Source organism: Mustela nigripes, chromosome 12 (assembly GCF_022355385.1).
Source record: "Mustela nigripes isolate SB6536 chromosome 12, MUSNIG.SB6536, whole genome shotgun sequence".
Lineage (NCBI taxonomy): Eukaryota > Metazoa > Chordata > Mammalia > Carnivora > Mustelidae > Mustela > Mustela nigripes.
This window is the reverse complement of record NC_081568.1, coordinates 36,177,583-36,197,676: the sequence shown is the minus strand read 5'-3', so window position 1 is coordinate 36,197,676 and position 20,094 is coordinate 36,177,583. Positions and strand designations below refer to the sequence as shown.

General features: G+C 42.1%; 1 protein-coding gene across 4 annotated transcripts in view; it reads right to left on the bottom strand.

Moving 5' to 3' along the window:
- PARP8 (poly(ADP-ribose) polymerase family member 8) overlaps positions 1–19,394 on the bottom strand; it is a 178,691-nt gene extending 159,297 nt beyond the window's left edge. The window contains exons 1-3 of one of the 4 annotated variants that reach the window (XM_059417100.1): positions 19,166–19,394; positions 18,028–18,129; positions 17,050–17,104 (exon numbers count right to left, since the gene is read on the bottom strand). In XM_059417100.1, the coding sequence (XP_059273083.1) occupies positions 17,050–17,104; positions 18,028–18,118 (146 nt within the window). In that variant the 5' untranslated portion in view covers positions 18,119–18,129; positions 19,166–19,394. Of the gene's footprint in view, positions 1–17,049; positions 17,105–18,027; positions 18,130–18,216; positions 18,548–18,662; positions 18,788–19,165 lie in introns of those variants that run through there. The other 3 variants (XM_059417101.1, XM_059417099.1, XM_059417102.1) reach the window with 3 other exon arrangements.
- Positions 19,395–20,094: the final 700 nt, after the last annotated feature.

Genomic DNA, 20,094 nt, shown 5'->3' with positions numbered 1-20,094 from the left:
TAACCAGTGAATTAGTTCATTAGTTCCCCCTTCATGACCAAGCTAAGTAGTTTGCTTTTTTCACTCAGACCTTCTCCTCACAGATGCCAGAGAAGTTCAGGTTGAAAGAAACTTCTGTTCTCATTCCTGAGTCTCTTCTACGACCTAAAATCAAACACTTTTATTTTGGATTAAGTGCTTCCCAACTGGTTTAAACTGGAATTAAATTTTATAGGAAGCTCTTAGACAATTTAAAACTGTAAGAATGATGGATCTGTAAACTTTCAACTCTAGATTATTCACTATCAATTTTTTTCCAGGTTCCCAAAGCTAATCCCTCTCTCATTTTAAGTAGACAAGAAATAAAAGATGCTTAAGAGTCACTGTCCATATCCAGGACGATTAAATGACTTTTGCCTCCTAGATAGTGACCAACAGACTTTCAAGAATGGAAGAACTGGATTCCGAGCCAAACACACTTAATTTTAAGCCAAAACAAACAAACAAACAAAACCACAAACAAACAAACAAACAAACAAAAATCTGTAGGTATTGGGAAAACAAATTTCAATTGCTCAATTATATTTTACTAAAACAATTTTTTAAAACAAGAAATAGATGAGACATTAAATTCTCGTCTTCCACGGTATTAAGAAAAAGTAGTATCTTCTAAAGGGATCAGAAATATTTATGATTCTTCTATCATACCTATGGTAATACATATTCTTTTTAGTTGGAACTAAACCTCACTTATATCCTACCATTAGGGAAATTATCTATGAAAATTAATTACTGAGAAAACACAGTCTGTCTTTTGCATTCATTAGAAAAGATAAAACAGCATTTTATAAAACTTGGACCATCTGCAAAATTTTTAATACACTTAAGGTATTCACACACCTTTTCAAGTAGGGTATCAAAAATAATTTTTGCTTGTTTGAATGGCAATAGACTGTTTTTATGAAAACCAGGCATGCCCTTAAGTCATAACAACATATACAGGGCTAATGGGCCTGTGCCAAATATACCAAGATTTTAGTTTTTTTATTTAAATCTGATTTTATAGTTCTGTCCTCTTACCATGTGGCTTCTGACATTACTGAGAAGCTAAACCCGGAAAGCAGGGCAGCCTGAGTTTCTGGCATAGGGGAGGTACATGAAAGTGAAGCATACTTTTTTCTTCTTTAAAGATTTATTTATTTAAGAGAGAGGGTGTAAAACAAAACCAAAACCAAATCAAAAAACAGGCAATTACATGAACATATGCTTTGCTATTTTTTAGAAAAAAAAAAAAAATAGAAGCATGCAATTACTTGAATAAACACATGCTACTGCCACTTTTTCTTCACTATCATGTACATTTAATGTAATTCTAATCAGAAACTGTTATTCAATGATAGTGGAGAAATGGAGAAAGTTTTTTATTTCCAAACCAGACAGAGCAGTCGTCCTACTAAAAAAGGGGATCAATGTTTTTGCCCTTGGTCTGCCTGCTTATGAGGTCCCAATCACAGAAACTGGAATTGGGTAGTGCTATAAATAATGACATCAGATGCTGTCTCCCCTCCCTGCACAGTGGGGAGAGGGTAAAGAAAGAGGGAACGAGGGAAGCCCAAGTAGACTCCCCACTGAGTGTGGAGCCCGAGGTAGGGCTCAACCTCACAACCCTGAGAGCACGACCTAAGCCAAAACCAAGAGTCAGATGCTTAACCCACGGCACCACCCAGGCGCCCCCCAAGTGAAGCACACCTTATGAGAAAACAATGTTTTTCTTTACTGAGTGTGTGCAATCAATGCACCTAAGCAAATTTGGCGGAGAGTATATGGGGGTAATCAATTCATGTATTTGCCAGGTGTCATTTCCTTACAAATAACAGAGTTCCCCCAGGTTTTAATTGTAATTATAGTTGCTCCACAAAAATCATCAACAGACTTGCACACAGACAGACAGGCAGACCTAGAGTGAATGGAGGAACAATACGAACACAGATGGCTTAAAATCTCTATGCCTCTCCCCCCTTGTGTTTCCCACCTTGCTTGTTGTAGCAACTCCAACAGCCCTGAGGGTTGCTGGGAAACAAGATAAAACACCGGAAGCTTCTGGGATGAGGTAGGGTGTGAGAAGAGGAGGGTAGGGAGCTACGGAGGGCACGGATCCTGTATAAGGAAGGAGGCAGAAGTGGCAAGCCTATGATAAATACCCAGTCCCAAAACACCTTCTCCCACAGAATTGGGAGAGTTTTCCCCTTTACAACACTGCTTAAAATTAAATTATCAACCAGGTACTTTAATTAGAAATGTAAATGTTGAGGCCATCCAGCTATCAGGCTGTATAAAGTTGTTCCAGCCACCTTCTCCTTCCAGTAGCTTCTCCTCTGTCCTTTCCACAGCGTAAATGAGAAACTTGCTCGGGACGAAAACGTGAGGGCAATTTAGAAGCAAGAACCGGGATTTACTGATCTCGTGTTAGTTGTTCAGTGAACCTTTGCTCTGTTATTTCAGGATTACAAAGTTCATGGGTTTTCCTTCTTTCCTTATGTATACAAACATATCCGTATCAAAATAAACTTGTCAACTAACTGCTGTCAAGGAGGAAGTTGTGACATGTATCTGCCAGCATCAGCGAAAGTTCGAAAGAGCGAGCTTGGCCCTCAACAGACTAGTTCATTTCATTTCATGGCCACCCTGGGCCACCTGCCCTGGAGCCACCATTTCCCTCTCCAGGGAAGCTATGATGCAGGCCTGAAGTGATTTTTTTTCCCCCTACAAAAACCACCACAGCAACAACAATGGAAAAAGTTTTTTCCCTACAGAGGTTATGCCGGACTAGGCAAGAAAAGTTGGCAGACACGGCCATGTGTATCAGAATATACCCAGACTTCCTTGGGATCGGGGAGGCTGGGCCCAGGGGAGGGAGCTGCGGGAGAAGGACTCTTGTAGCAGCCCCACAACACACTTCCACTGTCTTCCCAAAGAAACCACTTAATATTACACAACTCAGTTAAAGAAAGGGGAAAAAACACGAGGGTAAACAAATTAGGAATATAAACAAAAACCTAGACTACCACAAATTTAATAAAAAATCCTCATTACTCTAAAATTGTAAGTGAAGATCAGGAACCCAGACCAGTGGAGAGGAAAAGCATTATCACTAAATGCGGTGGTGACCTGGTGATGGCCAAAAGTGAGTCTGGAGCAACTTGAGATTCTAAAACATAAAAGTTTAGACTTGGACTTCATGGCACAAAACCCAAACCAAACCAAACCAAAGAACAGGCAATTACATGAATGAACATATGCTTTGCTATTTTTTAGGAAAAAAAAATAGCATGCAATTACTTGAATAAACACATGCTACTGCCACTTTTTCTTCACTATCATATACATTTAATGTAATTCTTATCAGAAACTGTTATTCAATGATAGTGGAGAAATGGAGAAAGTTTTTTATTTCCAAACCAGACAGAGCAGTCATCCTACTAAAAAAGGGGAACAGTGTTTTTGCCCTTAGTCTGTCGTTTATGGGTCCCAATCGCAGAAACTGGAATTGGGTAGTGCTATAAATAATGACATCAGATCCTGCCTCCCCTATCAGGTCCTGAGCTGGACACCATCGGCATACGTCCAGGGAAGGGTTAATGCAGGCCTTGGTTGCTCAGATCCTGCACATTTCCAAAAAAGGCCTGTCCTCAAAACTGGCTCTGGGCCAGTTCCCAGGAAATGAGCTCTGAGCCCTTGGAATACTCTGCCTGATCAGAAAGTTTTTATGTGCCCTAAGTCTTAGACCATGCAACACCAATGTGCTCAGACAGTTTACACTAACAAGTGTGATATGTGCTGAACACATGTTTTTGCTCTGGGAGGCTGGAGTCTGAAGAGCCAAGGTCAGTTGTAAAGGTGCGGCATGCCTTTGTGATTGATCCCTAATGAAAACCCTGGACACTGAGGCTCAGGTAGGCTTCTCTGGTTCACAATACTCTGCCCAAGACGTTACACATCATTGCTGGGAAAATTAAGTGTGTCCATACAACTCTGCTGATAAGACACTTGCATACTTGTGCCTGATTTCTCCTGGCTCTCCTGGGACTTTCTCCTGGGACTTTGCCCAGTGAGCCTGTGCCCTTTGCTGATTTTATTCTGTACCCTTTTTCTATAATAAACCAAAACTATAAATTAAACTATCACAGGACTCACAGTGTAACAGCTTTCTGAGTCCTGTGATTCCTTCTAGCAAACCACTGAGCCGAAGAGTAGTCTTCAGGACCCCCTTTCCAAGCACACTGTCAAGTTCAATCCTAAAAACTTTGCAAAATCACTGCCAGTTCAGAGATAATAAAGCCAAGACTTTTCAAAGAGGTTAAGTCATTTGCCTGGTTGTTTAAAAAAAAAAAAATCAATCTATTGATTGATAAACGACAATCCATTCTATTATTACTACACTGTAATGTTATGGGTCACAAAGAATTTTTTAAATAATCTTATAACTCAGTCAACACTGGAAAAACTTTCTTTGGAAAAAATAAAATGCAATTTCATAAACCCTGAAGAATAGTTAGACTACAATTGGTCTATAAACACAATCCAACTTAAAGTTGGACTTACAAGAACTTTATGTATGTCTGGGATGGTTCTAAAAGCCATAATCAGGGGCGCCTGGGTGGCTCAGTGGGTTAAGCCACTGCCTTCGGCTCAGGTCATGGTCTCAGGGTCCTGGGATCAAGCCCCGCATCGGGCTCTCTGCTCAACAGGGAGCCTGCTTCCTCCTCTCTCTCTGCCTGCCTCTCTGCCTGCTTGTCATCTCTCTCTGTCAAGTAAATAAATAAAATCTTTAAAAAAAATAAAAAATAAAAAATAAAAGCCATAATCAAATGTTTTTTCACCTATAAGGTGTCCCTCATCTGCTTACTCCTTCTGCCCACAAAAAGTTTCCAGTGTAATTCAATTCTCAATACTTCCTGTCTTTGAACACTGTGGGTCTATGCATGGTCTGTGCATGTTGGGAGTTGGGGGTTTGGGGGGAGGGGGCTAGAAAGAAAGAAATGGGTATATTATTATTTTCTTCATGTCTGCAAATGTAGGTTAAAAGGTTATCTTTGGATGTTTAGGAAGAAAAATTAAAATGCATTCCAATGTCAGTTTGTAGGTATGTGTCTATCAATGCCAGTGTGTGCAGGAACGCATCGTGTGTGCAAGACACACAATAGCAGGCACATTTCAAGTAGGTTTTGTTTTAGGCTCAGCATTCCGCCACATAAGTATCTGAAAGCACCAACTCCTACTTGATTTTATTTGAGAAGTACACTGGCATTATGTCTTTCTTTGGGGACTAAAAAATTAGCAGGCATAGAATTTCTGTAATAATCATTAGTATTTCTTGAAATATTCTTGTTTAGTGTAGTTTTATAATCTATATTTGGAAAACATTGATAGAAAACCTAATTTAAAATGATGATTTCTTCTATGGAATTAGCTACAGACTAAATTCATAATATAGGCTATTTGTTTTAGTTTTGTGCCAAGGCAATTTTATTGAATAAAAATAGCTAATTTTACATTTTCCTAATTCAAATGTATATGCCTGTGTAATGTAAAAAAGGATTTTTAAACTTCTATAGATCAGAGGCCTTATTCAGGAGTTGAAAAAGTCTTGGCAAGAACCTGCCTTTCTTGGCTGGCTATTTTTTTAAGACTCTAATTTTTAGAGTAGTTTGGAGAGCACAGCAAAATTGAGCAGAATGTACAGAGATTTCCCATATCCGCTCTATTCCACATGCACAGAGCCTGCCCCATGATCAACATCACCCATCAGAGTGGTACATTTGTTACTAATGATGAACCCACAGACACACATCATTACCACCAAGAGTCCATTTTTTATCCTTGGGTTCACTCTTGGTGTTGTACATTCTATGAATTCGAAAACTGTATAATGACATGTATGCACCATTACAGTACCATACAGAATAACCTTACTGCCCTAAAATGCCTCTGTTCCACCTGTTCCTTTCTTCCTTTCCTGTAACCCCTGGCAACCACCAATCTTATCATTGTCTCCATACTTCTGCCTTTTCCAGAGTGTCATATCGTTGGAATCATACAGTCTGTAGCTTTCAAGATTGGTCTCCTTCACTTAGTCATGGGAATTCTTTCCCCCATGTCTTTCCAAGGCTCGATAGCTCATTCTTTTTTGGTGCTGAATAATATTCCATAGTCTGTAAGTATCCCAGGTGATTGACCCATTCACCAACTGAAAGACACCCTGGTTGCTTTCAGGTTTTGGCAGATTAGAATAAAGCTTCTATAAATATCCATGCGCAGGTTTTGTGCAGACATAACTTTTTAACTCTTTTAGGTGAACACAGAAAAGTGTGGTTGCTGTACAGTAGGCAAGAGTATGTTTAGTGTTGTAAGAAACTGCAAAACTGTCTTCTAAGTGGCTGTACCATTTCGTACTCCCACCAGCAATGAATCAGAGCTCCTGTTGCTCCACATCCTCGCCAACATCTGGTGTCCTCAGTGTTCTGGATTTTGGCCATTCTCATAGGTATGGAGTGGTAAGCACCTGTATTTTCATTTAAAAGTGCATCTGAAATGTAACACTTCCCAGACTGTACCCCAAAGACTGGAAAGGTCACAGTTCTGTTTTAAAAAAAACCTTCTGTGAAACTACTGCCCTAAATGGATTTTTCCCTGCCAATTACCTACAGCTGGAAAAGGATTTTGTGTATGTTGGATATTGAGAATTGAAGACACTGGAAATTTTACGTTAATGACCTGGGAAGTCAACACAGAAAGCTCACATTAGATCAAACTGAGGGAGGAGGTAAGAGAAATGGGTGAAGGGGATCAAAATGTACAAACCTGCAGTTACAATTAGGTCATGGAGATATAACGTACAACACAGTGATGACAGCTAATAATACTGTACTGCATATTTGAAAGTTGCAGAGAATAGATCTTCAAAGTCCTCATCACAAGAAAAAAAAATGTTTGTGACTATGTGTGACAGATTTTAATTGGACTTACTGTGGTGATCATTTCAGGATATATACACATATCAAATCTTTATGCTGTACATATGACACAAATATGATGTTACATGTCAGTTATACCTCATTCAAAAAAGAAAATCAAACTAGTATGATTTCTTTTTTTTTTTTTAAGATTTATTTATTTATTTGAGAGAGAGTGCATGCACATACACACATACATACAAGCAGGGGGAATACCAGAGGGAGAGAATCTTCAAGCAGACTCCCTGCTGAAGGCAGAGTCCCACGCGGGTCTCTATCAATTGACCCATGAGATCATGACCTTAGCCCAAACCAAGAGTCAGACAGCTAATCAACTAGCCCCCAAACAAACATGATTTTTAAAAAAACTAAGCTTAAAATCTATCTTGCTCCAAATTTATCATCTGGGAGTCAAATTCAGCCAAGAATATGCAATTCTTCTATTAATTGAAACTCACTTAAATCACCATTCTAAGCTGGTTTTCCCATAAGGACAGACTGCTCCAAAAGAAACGAGAGAATTTGGCTCACAGTGAATTATTCGAACTTTTTCTTAGTTAACTAAAAATGAATTTGACCATTCACTAGAGAAATCATATCAAATTCTGTGGTGATAATAAAATAATGACTGCTTTGCAGCTGGAGGGCCTTTTTGTGTGTGTGTGTGCATATCTAGCTGTGGTGCATTTTAATAAGAATGATGACTGCGTCAGCTTTTACCCATGAAGCAGATCTTTATGTTATGCTTCTGTCTTCCACTCACCAGTGTTTAAGACTTTGTTCGTAAGAAGATCACTGACATAGAGACATACAGACTGGCAAACGTATCATCACAATAATGAATTCACCCACTTAAGATTTGGCACACTGATTTCAAAATGAAAAACCTAGAATTTACTAGATTTTCAGTATGTGTGAGATTCCACTGTTTTCCCTGAATCACAAAAGCTATGGAGCGTTTGCATAGGAACAGGTCTGCTGTTAACACGAATCATTTTCAATATATCCGTGACACTGTGTCCACAGGACCACACCTGAAAGCACCAGCTTCATTCTCCATTCATGGGTTACCGAAAGAAGCATGTGGCTTCTTCAAGTGTAATGACTGACACTGCCTTAAAAAAAAAAGGGACAGCTTGCTTCCTGACTCATGCTGAAAAAATTCTGAGCAGTATTTTAAAACTTCTTCAGTAAATTTCTCATTTGGTGACTGGAGGAAAATACATAAAATAAATACCCTCATTGATTTCTCCATGTAATTTATAAAAAAAAAAAAAAAATGAAACTTGTAAATAAATCCCGTATTTCCCTCACCACAAATTTCTCCAAAAGTATGAACTCCGTCAAAGATGGCTCGCTAGCAAGCTCTACTGAACTCAAAGTGACAGAATTTAAGAGGACATACTGAGTACTTCTGCTACACAAAATCATTATCTATCTCTAACACTTCCTTCTGAGGCTGACTTCTAAACCTGTACCAGAGTGGGCCCTGCTAACTTTAAGGCATTGATGAAGAATCGTTGAAAGCTCTTATCATAAATGGATTCAACACAAATGATGACAAAGTGAGAGATACAGAGAAATATCCTCACATAGGAAAGTCAGTGGCATAAAATGCCAAATGCCTTTAACTGAAGCTTTCCTGTTCATTAAGCAAGTTCTATAAAAACTTCTGAAAGTAAATTCTTCAGGGCTCAATTGTGAATGTGCAATTTCTATTTCTACTATACTGCTATTTACTCAAAAACTAATTTTAATGAGTAAGACTCAGAGTTTGCCAAAGTGCTTTCCACAAAACAACTTTCTCAAGATGTTCCAGAGCTCTAATCAAGTGAGAAATCCTGAACAATTCATTCACTTCTTGGATATGCATAATGTACACTAACACAGAAAAAGTTCCCAGAAGTCAACCATTAGAAATGTTTAATATTGTTTCAATAAGTATTTCCCAGACATAGCTGGCCACATATGCAACACCTAATTAAACAGTTTGGGAAATGCTCTCCCATAATGTTAGAAAAATAATACTCTCATTTAAGAAATAGTAGGAAATATTTATTATATTCTAGGCACTCTGCTGGGAACCAGATTTCTAGTCTTTACACAGAATATTGGTCTTTTGTGAATTTTTTTTGACTTACATTTTTCTCTTTTATACAGCTCTGTCCTTAATAGCATTGTTTGTTTGCTTTCCAATTTTGTCTGAACTTTTTTCTTCATTGATGTGAAAGCCTAACAAATGTAAAGTAGTTACATTAGTATCTGGCTCCACTCTGTACTTTGTATACAGTAAATATTCTGTAAGTCATTCTTGGATAACAAAGTGTACATGTTTTTTAGACAAAACGATGAAAATCCAAACAAATGCAACACTTCTGAGTTGGTTGAGAAATCCTAAGAACACTTTGAGGCCATCAGCAAGATCTTTTCAATCTATATTTCAGAATGTTTGGAAGGAAACCATCTTAGGGGAAAGTCAGTTAGCAGCTAGCTTTCTGCACATTTCTGTACGGGGAAAACGGATCTGACTGCACAAAGGTGTAAGTGGATGATCCCCCTTTTAAATTTAACGTCGGGCTTGGCATGTTCCGTTAATACAAAGAAAGTATCAGCCAGGAACTGGGATGTCACCGATATGCAAATGAACTACACTCAAAACTTGTTGTTGTTCCTCTGTAATGGACTGGTAACAGTCTATTTATATTCTTGTCCCATCTCCTCAGATTTCACCGTCTTCTCATTCTCAGTCTGTCCTACTCATGATCTTACTCTAGCCTCTCCTTGAGCATAAATACGTCATAAATTTTCAGAGATGCCACTTGTGGTCAAAGAAAAGATTAAATGAACTGGCATCCGTGATCATAAAAATCATGATCTCGATATCCAAACCAGGCCCATTATGGGACACAGAAACTACACAATCAATAAACCTTCAACAACTGTGGATGCTTCATGCACTAAGTACAGACTGGGGGCTGCTGAACGGAAAGACCAGGTCGATAAAAGGACAGTGGGAGCCTGAGAAGTATGCATGACTGGATGGGGAAGGTGGCTCTAGAAAGCCAAGGATGGGGGGTTTGGATTTGTTATGGAGGAAACCATGGTCACATCTGAGGGCTTCTGAGCAGAAAACTCCCATGGTGAAGTTCATACTTTTTTTGTTTTAAAGGTAATGTTTTTTGTTTTGTTTAAAGATTTTATTTTTTATTTGATAGAGATCACAAGTAGGCAAAAAGGCAAGCAGAGAGAGAAGGGGGGAAGCAGGCTTCCTGCTGAGCAGAAAGCCAGATGCAGGGTTCGATCCCAGGACCCTGAGATCATGACCTGAGCGGAAGGCAGAGGTTTAACCCACTGAGCCACCCAGGTGTCCCGTAAAATTCATACTTAAAAGAGTTCAGGTGTCAATGAACTGGATGGGTGAGGAGCTATTAGTTAAGAATTTAAAACACTGGGTTACAGTGACTGACCTCTGTCCAGAGATCAGGGCCCCCGACGAAAAGCTGACACTGTGGGGGATGAAGATGCCCACGATGATTTGAAAGAGCCACTAAAGCTTTGAAAGAAATGAAGAGGAAGGTGGGATACACAAAACCCGAGACGGATTCCTCCAGAGTGGCTCAAATGAAGCCACACGAGGGAAAGGCTGGGAAGAGAAGCTTCTTTTAACGAAGAAGTGATGGGTTGTTCTGATACGCTGGGTTGAAGCGTCCAGCATTTAAGTGAGGCAACAGGACAGGAAACCTAAATTATGTCCCAGTAAAATAAGAGTGACAAGCCTTATCAATAAAAGCTTATTTCTTATTAGCCTTCCCTGGGGGTACATGGAAAATGGGCTTTCAAAAACGTAGAGAGCGAAAAAGGGGAAGGGGACATGGCAATAACTGAACAATTCCGCACTAAGTCAGTGGCAGCTGTCTTAAAGCAAGATTTATCTACTACAGCACGATCTATCCAAAGCAAATCTGTGCAGAGAATTACAAAATATTTTTAGGACTGATAAATGTTCTCTTACATGTATTTTTCAAAATGCTGTCTAGAGAAATGATGGGGAATTTAAATGAGTCGGCCCAATATTTGTGTAAGGATTCCACAGCCAATGTACATAATTTTCTCACTATTAATGCTTAGCACTGGGCTCGGGCATTTCCCCTGCCAGCCAGTGGAGTTTTCAGTACTGGCCCTGGCTGGCGTCCCACCAAGCAATCCCTCCCCAACCCCAAACATTCCCAACTGAACATGCCAGTTCAACCACTGCCCCTTAAACCTTACGTAAACATCGACTCACATGGCAATATACTCCGACTCTGCTTCTTCCTAACTGTAAGCTACTTAAATTACCTCCGCCTCAGTTTCTTTAGCTATAAAATGCAAAAGAGCTGACAAAATCCCTACTTGTGTCTGTTGCAAACATGGGATGTAAGGTAGGCAAAAGGTACAGCAGAGACTATGCCCAATAAATATAATTAAGAGTATTCTCTTAATCCATGAAATAAACGGAGTTTAAATATTTTACTAGGTAAGTTTCAGTAAAGTTATATTTGTGTTAAATTGGTGGTTATGTTAGGTCAGTGGTTTTAAAATTCATTTAATAATGAAATCCTTTTCAAAAAAATTGTGTACAGAGAAGAGCCAGAGCAGCTATAATTTACAAAGGGATATGACAGCTCAGATTTCACTCACTCATTCGGCTTCCTTCATACTTCCTTCACCAAGCACCCCAGCTTCCAATGTAGGCTCCCAGGGCTCCAGGGAAAAGACCTTTTTTCCTAAATCATTATTTTTGGATAATAACTGATAAAGTATAAAATCACGGGAAGCAAGTCCGCATCACCAAGAGGAATACGCTAAGTTCTGATTTTTTAAAAAATGATCGTTCTTTTCATTATGACATCTTAAGAAGCACTTGATGGTTTCAAAATAATTGCATATTTCAAGATTTCTAGAATGAGTATGTAATTCTTTCACAATGAAAATGGATTAATGTCTTTGAGATGATCTTCTTCTACTTCGCCACCCTCTCAACACGCCCAGGCCTGCACCCACATACACTTCTCCTTTCGAAGAAAGTCAAAACAAATGCACTTTATCAATCAAGCAAATTGCCTCTCTCCATGGCATCCCATGAGCAAGGAATTAAACATTGGGAACCCAGGTGGATTAAGGCCCCCAGAAAATCTGCTTGATCACCAGAATGCTACTGATTTTTTAAAACTGAATTAAATACTTTTAGAGTCCAAACTCCCTAGTGTGTCATCGTTCCCATTAAGTCTCTCATAATGTTAAGCAATTGCATTATCTTTCTGTCCCCTAAAAGCCTTTGAGCACGCCACGGGGCTTATAACTTGGCTACACAGCTTCTGAATTCTTAAGAAATTCTATTGCAAGTGACACGACCAGATTTGGGGCTTTTTGAAGTATTTGACTATCACTATACCTGACCATTTAGTTAGAAAACTGCTTCTGGGGCGCCTGGGTGGCTCAGTGGGTTAAGCCGCTGCCTTCGGCTATGGGATCAAGTCCCGCATCGGGCTCTCTGCTCAGCAGGGAGCCTGCTTCCCTCTCTCTCTCTCTGTCTGCCTGCCTCTCCATCTACTTGTGATTTCTCTCTGTCAAATAAATAAATAAAATCTTAAAAAAAAAAAAAAAAAACTGCTTCTCACCTGCCGGAAGACCTTTTAGCCTTCATTAAATGATTGAATAAGCATCAACTTATTCAAAAAAACATTGTACTAGGCGGGGAGACAGGATCTGGGGAAACTGCAATGAATAAGACGGACCCTGCCTCCAAGAAGCTCAAGGTCAGACAGATGCTCAAGGAAACACTTGCTAATAAAACAATATGACAACATGGTTTTAGAAATACCTAGAAGAATAATACAGGGACCAGAGTGCCAAAAAAAACTTCTCATAGAAGAATTTGGTCGGATCTTTAGCAAAGATCCAACAATGAAGGCCTCCCAATGAAGGCTGAGATGGGGGAAGATGGAGAGGACAGGATGTAGATGGGAGTTCTGCAGCATGTGCAAAGGCCCAAGAAAAAGAAGGGTAGCATGTGATTTGAGGAACTGTGGACACTTCTATTAGTGATACATGTGATGCTCCAAAACAGTTATGTGAACAGAATATCCCAAAGGAGGGGGGGCCCATACTCACACACTTCAAAAGATGCCAGTCTACCCACGACCACATGAAAGAGCGTCTCTTCCTACAATTAAAGGTATACACCTATAGCCAACTCTGAACATTCTGCCAGATATTAAGTGTCTAATGTATTAATAATTTCTAATATAAATGTTAGATTTCTTACCACACAGTCACACTCCTCGACTGGAAAACTCTCAATTTAATAAACATTTCTTTATTCTCATATCCTTTCTAAAGGGAAGACACTTTTACATTCTTGAGTGAAAAAACACTGAGGTCTCAAGAGTATAATACAATCCCTGGAGGCATATATTTTATATGCATATAGACACATAAAATGCTGAAAGAATAAGTTCTAACACATTAATAGAAGATGAAAAAATCACATGTTTCTTATGTTTTTCTTTTTTTTGGCTTATCTCTTTAACAAAAAGTCTTGACAATAAATACTTCTGATTTGTGCATTTTTTAAAACCTCAGTTATATCCTCACGATATTCTATCCTTGCCGGAAACACAATCGGGGAATCCTGCAGGGGTCCATGGACAGGCCCAGTGGGCTCCCCTTGCTCCGTCCTTTCTTTGACAACTGGCACCACGGACTCAGCATGCTCTCCCATCCCCAGGAGCTGTCACTGCTTACTTTCTCCTTCCTGTTTCTTCTACCACTAAGTGCACAACTGACTACAAACGAGATGAAGGGCCAGAATCCCTTTGTGGTCTTAAGGATTTTACTATCAATCAATAAGGGAGAAAGAAGAAGGCAGGAGATCACAAGCATGACAAGTACAGGGAAAGAATGACTTTTGCATAAACTTCCCAAATTGTGTACAGTTGAGGCCAGACATTAGCACATCCCTGAAACTGGAAGAAGCACTGGGTAAGGGCCCATGGAAGGTCCTGAACCACTGACAGCTATGAAGTTATTCCAAGAAGTCCAGGAATCAGAGATGTGTAACAAAGACCATTGCTAAAATAAATTAATCTAGCTGTATATATACATTTTCAAGCTATTGTAGAGAGTCTTATAAACCAAACTCATAACATCTAACACTTCTTCCTCATTATTTCTCAATCGAAAGACATGAAAACTATCACTCTCCAATCATGATCCTTTGATGTTCAAGCGTCTCCATGTTCAAAGAGGCTGAGAACAACAGTGTAGAGGAATGAGCACAGGTCTCAAGAGGGTTACAGAATGGGGTACATATATGGTAGCTTCTTCAAAGAACCAAGTAAATTTCAGCATGTCTCTTAAATTCTCTGAGCCTCAGTCTGTACATCCAAAAGTGAGGATACAACAGTTACATGAACCTTCTCTTTAGGGAAACTTAACAGAACTCGGTCTCCCAAATGACACTAAGTCCCCCCTTGTTCCTCACCTTAAGTCCACCAAGAAAACAGAACAGCCAATGTTAACAAGCCTTTCAACCTCCAAATGAAAGCTCAGTTTACCAGGCCACTGGCCAGCCCTGACACAGTTGCCTCTTGGCATTACCTCCTACCCACAGAAACATAAAACAATGTATGTGTAAAACAAATTCTCCCTATTATTTCTTTTTTGAGTGGTAACATGTGAGGTCAACCTTTGCCCTTAGAACAAAGTGTAACTTGTTCTTAGAAAGTGTGAGAAAGAGAAAATGGTTTATTAAGTTTTATCTACAACCTGAATTGAAAATGATCCTTTAAATATGTTCTCAATGGTTTAAATGAAATGATAGTTAAATATAATTCAAGATAATCATATACTATTTCTCCTTAAGATTCCCACCTCCTTTAACCATGAAGTCAGTCTAGTTTATCGAAAATGACACTATTGATAGACTATTATAAGTTAATAAGCACTTTCAATCAAAACAGCAGGATTTTTAAAATTTTTTAAATGCCCAATTAACATGCCACAATGAGAAATACAGAACAAATGTCAGATTCTAATGTAGTTAATGAAAACAATGCATTTTTATCTTCAGGGGAAAAAAAAGTCTTCTCTGCCATTAGCTATAAATACATAAAGAGATTACCATTAAAGGGATTATTAGCATTATTATACTAAAACAAACTTTTATATATCCTTTTGTAGAACAAGATTTTGGGGACACAAAGAAATCACAAGAACAGTCTGTTAAAGTCTTCTTTAGTAGATACACAAGTCCCAGGTATTTGAATCTGAGACAAAAGAAAATACTATCCCTTAATAGGATTACACAGAAAAGGAAACATCTCTTACTTTAAGAGCAACCAAGGTGCTTGCTCCTACAGTGAAAACTGAGGTTATTTTAATTAATTATTTATCCCCAACCCCCCGCCCACCCCGCTGCCTTGCTCCTGGAGGCTTCCATACCTTCTTCACCACTTGCTATGTTAACACCAGTTCAATAATTTGCTGATACAGAATTTTACTGCAGCATTTAACAGATCTCAGAGATTAAGTGTATGGCTCACTCCCTCATTGTACAAGTAAGTAAACTGAGCCCAAAAGAACCCAAGCATCTTACTGGAAATAAGCTAGTTAGTTGAAAAACCTACCCAGAGCATCCCCTAGGCCACACCTCTCACTGGGTGAACAGCAGTAACTGTTACAGTGCTCAAGCAGCTATCTACCTGATTGCGTGGAGAATGTTTTCAATGGGACGCATGGCATATTTTCACTGTTAAAATAATCCAAAAGGATATTAGTCATACACCAACCTCCTCTGGATAGTAAGTGTAGGAGCAGCATTAATTTAGCTGAATCTCCTTGAAATTATTCTTTTTATTCACAACTACGGTGATAGTACCACAGTAAATTAAGAAGTACTGTAATTTCATCCTCTCCCAGTAAGTACATGTTATGTGTGTTATGTTCTCAACTAGTAAATCAAATCAATATGCCAGTCCTGGGGCTTAGGCTATACATACGGGAAATGCGATAACTGTTTTAATTAAAGCTTTTTTGAGACACAGATTGCAGCACGGATCCTAAGCATTTTAAAGATTCACATTAATTCCAATCTTTTTAAAAAATGTATTTACAGAGGAAAGCTGCTTCTGCAATTTATATGTTCATAAATGTTTCCATTAAGCTAAGCAATATTTTGGAATGTGGTCAAATGATACTGAATGTCAAGTCCTAACAGCAAGGCTAAATCTCTTGACATTTCTCATATGTGGCCACTGCTCTTTTAAACAAATGTCCCCAAAGGGCTAAAAGGGAGAAAATCCTAACTTAACAAGTGAAGACTGCAAGATGTATTTTAAAAGCTACCTTTCATCTTAACTCTACCTCCTAAATACAAAATTGGATTTGGACTTCTTTCACACTGTTAACAATTTAGTATTAATATATGAATCTGTCATACCTCCCCCCAAGAGAGAAGTTATACACTCCAGCTACATATAAGTTCCAAATTCTTTCCAAAACTAAATGTAGAAAACCAAAATACCGCTCCTTAAAAAAAAAAAGTATGGAGAACTGGCAGACTGCTTATTTATGTCACCCTTCAGAAAACATGGAAACACGCAGCCCCAACTCACCAAAAAAATTATTACTTGTGTTGAAACTACTTTGCGACACCTTTTATGTTTTATGCATTTCACTTCATGCCCAGGATTCCGGTTCTTCACCTGCTTGCAGCTATCAACCCCCAAATCTCTCCAGAGCGAGCTACTACTACAGTAGAACAGCTTTAATATGAACAGTGCAAGAGTTCTGCTCATTGCCTGTGGCGTGATCTTAGAAACCCTTGAATCAAACATATCTATGTTCCCTCTTATTTAAAACGGGGGGACCTCCAGCCTGGGATGTGGCTAAAGGGCAGCAATGAGAGAAAAAAAAAAAAAAAAAAAAAAAAAAAACCCAAACACGGAACATGTTAAGAACAAAGGAAACACAAGCCTGTGAACAGGAAATGAAGCAACTCTATATACACAAATACCTTTTGGGGCCGCCAACGTAGGTGAAAGTAAAGGTGGAGTCTGAGTATCTGAAATCTGAAACGGAAAAGTCCTGTTAAAAGCTACCCCTCAAGTGGGTTTTTAACCTTGGTCATGACTTGGGTCCCCTATTTAGTGGAGCCAAGAGAAGGCCTGGCGGGGAGGGAGGTGTGGGCTGGGGAACCGCGAGGTCCCCTCTCCGCGCCATGCAGGAGGGGGATGCTGCGCACCCCCGGCCGGGTGCCGCGGGAGGCCGCCCCCCGCAACAAGTGCCGGGTGCCATGGCAACGGCGGGAATTTCCCGGTCGGGGAGGCCGGAAGCGGCCCCCGCCGAGCTCGCGGCTGAGAAAGCAAAATGCGATCCTTCTCCCGGGGGAGCAAAATGGACGAAAGGCGACCCCCCAGGCAGGGGAGCAGGGCGCCTCGGGAACCCCGGGAATCCCTTCTCTTTCCGGGGCAACGCACTGTCAGTCGGAGGGGACTAACGGGAGCTGAAGGCGCGGAGATCGGGCCAGCGCTGCCCCCCGGGGGCCTCGGCGCCGGGCGCAGCCGGCCAGCGCAGCGTCGCGCAGCGCAGCGGGCTCCATTCCCGGCCGCCGCCGCTCAGCCCATTGCGCAAACCCGCGGGTCCTCCCCGCCAGGCTCGGCCACCGCCGCTGAAAGCCGGGAGGCGGGCTGGGGCGCTCCGGGTATCCACAACCCGCTAAAAAAGACCACGCACGGCACCTCCGCCTAGACCCCCGCTGGGGCCACCGTGGTTCAGCCCCCAGAGCTGGTAGCAGCCCCAGACTGGGGGGGGGGGGGCGCCCCCTCCCCCTTTTCGCTCCCGCTGCAGCAGCTGTTGCCAAATGAACCCCGGAATGGGGACGTGCAACCCACCCCCAGCCCGAACCACACACGTCGCGGTCAGAGAGCTGGGAAGGGGGGCGGCGGGCAGAAGCTGGCGCTGGGTCCGAGGCTCCGGAAAGGCGAGAACTCACCTGCAAACAGGCAGTCCTTCTCGGCTCTGGACTTCTGGATCACGACGTCGATATCCTTCTGAATTCGCTCTTGCCTTGAACACATCCCCATTAAATAAATCCCTGGAAAAGAAGCAGCCGCTATTTCCACCCCACCCCACCCCCCTCGCACGCTTCCAGCTTTCGTAAATATTCAGTTAAAAATGAAACCTCTGGCCGAGGCAGGGGCTGGAGGCGAAGTGGTTTCGGAAGTGATCCTGGGTGAAAGAGGAGGAGGTGGTGGAGGAGGAGGAGGAGGGGGAGGTCGGCTTTGCATTCCCAGATGTGACCGCCCAGCTGCCGCTCGCCACTGCTGGATTCCAATTTCCTCCCCTCCTGACAATGGATGGTGATGACACCGAGTCTCACTTTCTCCCTCCCCCGCCCGGACCAACGGCCGTGGGGGGCCGAGGGTGCTGGAGGCGGCCGGAGAGCGATCACCGGCGGGGCGGCGGGCGCCGGCGAGGGGCGAGCCCCGCTCCGCCTCACGCGCGCACACCCCTCGCGGCCCGCACGCCGGCCTTCCACACCCGCGCACACTCGCGCCCGCGGGCGGCGGCGGCCGTGCCGAGGCTGCTGCAGCGCCGCCCGCCGCAGACCCTCCCGCGCCCAGTCACCGGGTCCCGGCCGCCGGGGTGTGAATAGTATCCGCCATCCCGGGCACAGGCTGGGCGTCCCCGCCCCGGCCGCCGCTCGCGCCGGCAGCTGAGTGGGAATGCAGGTAGTGAAGACTCCCCGGGGCTCCCAGCCTGCACCCCCCCCCCGCCCCCCGCCTTCCACCACTTTTATGAATTCGACTCCACTTTCGGAAGGGATTATGAGTCATATGGAAAACCCAAACCGGAGCGGCTGGGAGGGGGTTAGAGGGAAAAGAAAAATCTTTAGAAATTGAAAATAAATATAACGAACAAATCTTTCCTTGTTGCCACATCAGGCTAGATGGAAAAAAAAAAAGCCTTGACATGACTCCAGACAGACGCCCCCCACCCCACCCCGGCCCCGGGCCGCCTCACCTCCAGAATCTTTTTCTTCCAGGTGGGGAGGTAGTTCAGTCCCTTTGGGACACCCTTTAGGAAATGCAGCCCCTTTCTAGGGACTTTCTCTACTTCCAAAGACTCACCAGTTCTTCCCTCCTAGGTATTTCCGTCCATAAAAAATTGGCAGAATCAATGAGCACGTGCCAGGGTCTCCCTAGAAGATGGATATCTGTTTGGCTTGTTTTAAGAAGCCGCCCCTTTGCCAGTCAGTCAAGGGAAAGCTCCTACCATCCTGCTGTCCTCTTCAGAAGTGAGAGAACGCTCTGATCCTCACTTCCTGTTCTGCCTTAGGACACCTCAGGGCTGAGGTAGCCGTCCTGCCTCTCTATACTGCTCTTTGCCCTAGGACAGGCATCCAAAGGCACTTTTCTTGTTGTTTTTTCCCTCCACTGAGAAGGCTGCCCTGAGCAGACCCTGCGTGTCTCCTCTGGTTCTGCATTCCCAGTGCCTGGTGCAGTGCCTGAAAAATAGGAGGCAGGCCTGAAGGCTGGCTGGATGCAGGACTGGTGGTGCCTTGCAGCTTCATTTCTGTGTGGCTACCACAGTCTTAGACAACTTCCTTATCAGCAGAAGTACCCAAGAGTGGCCAGACAGGCTCAGACCCTGAATCAGCCCAGTCTGGATTCTGATATGGGCAACCCATGGTGTGTAGGAGACTTAGAAATGACTCTCATCCCTGACGGGGTCTTAAGATTCTATGGAGATAAATGCAATGAGAAATCATATGTTCCAACCCCTCTGGCCTGCAGAAAAGAAAACACGAAATCATTTGTCCTACAGCCTTGAACACAACACAATCACTGAATTTTAAGAAGAAACACTCCTCCGCATTAAGAAGACCGCTGCTGTCTTTGATGTGAAAGTCACAATACAGTACATTTTCTGTTCAGAACTTCTGAAACTTCCCTAGGGTAGGGCTAAGGTGTGTAGTCCTCTTGGCAACCAAAAACACTTCCTTCTGTTCCACGTAGCCAGGAGTATCATGTGTATTTCCCTCCAGCCCTCTGTGCTC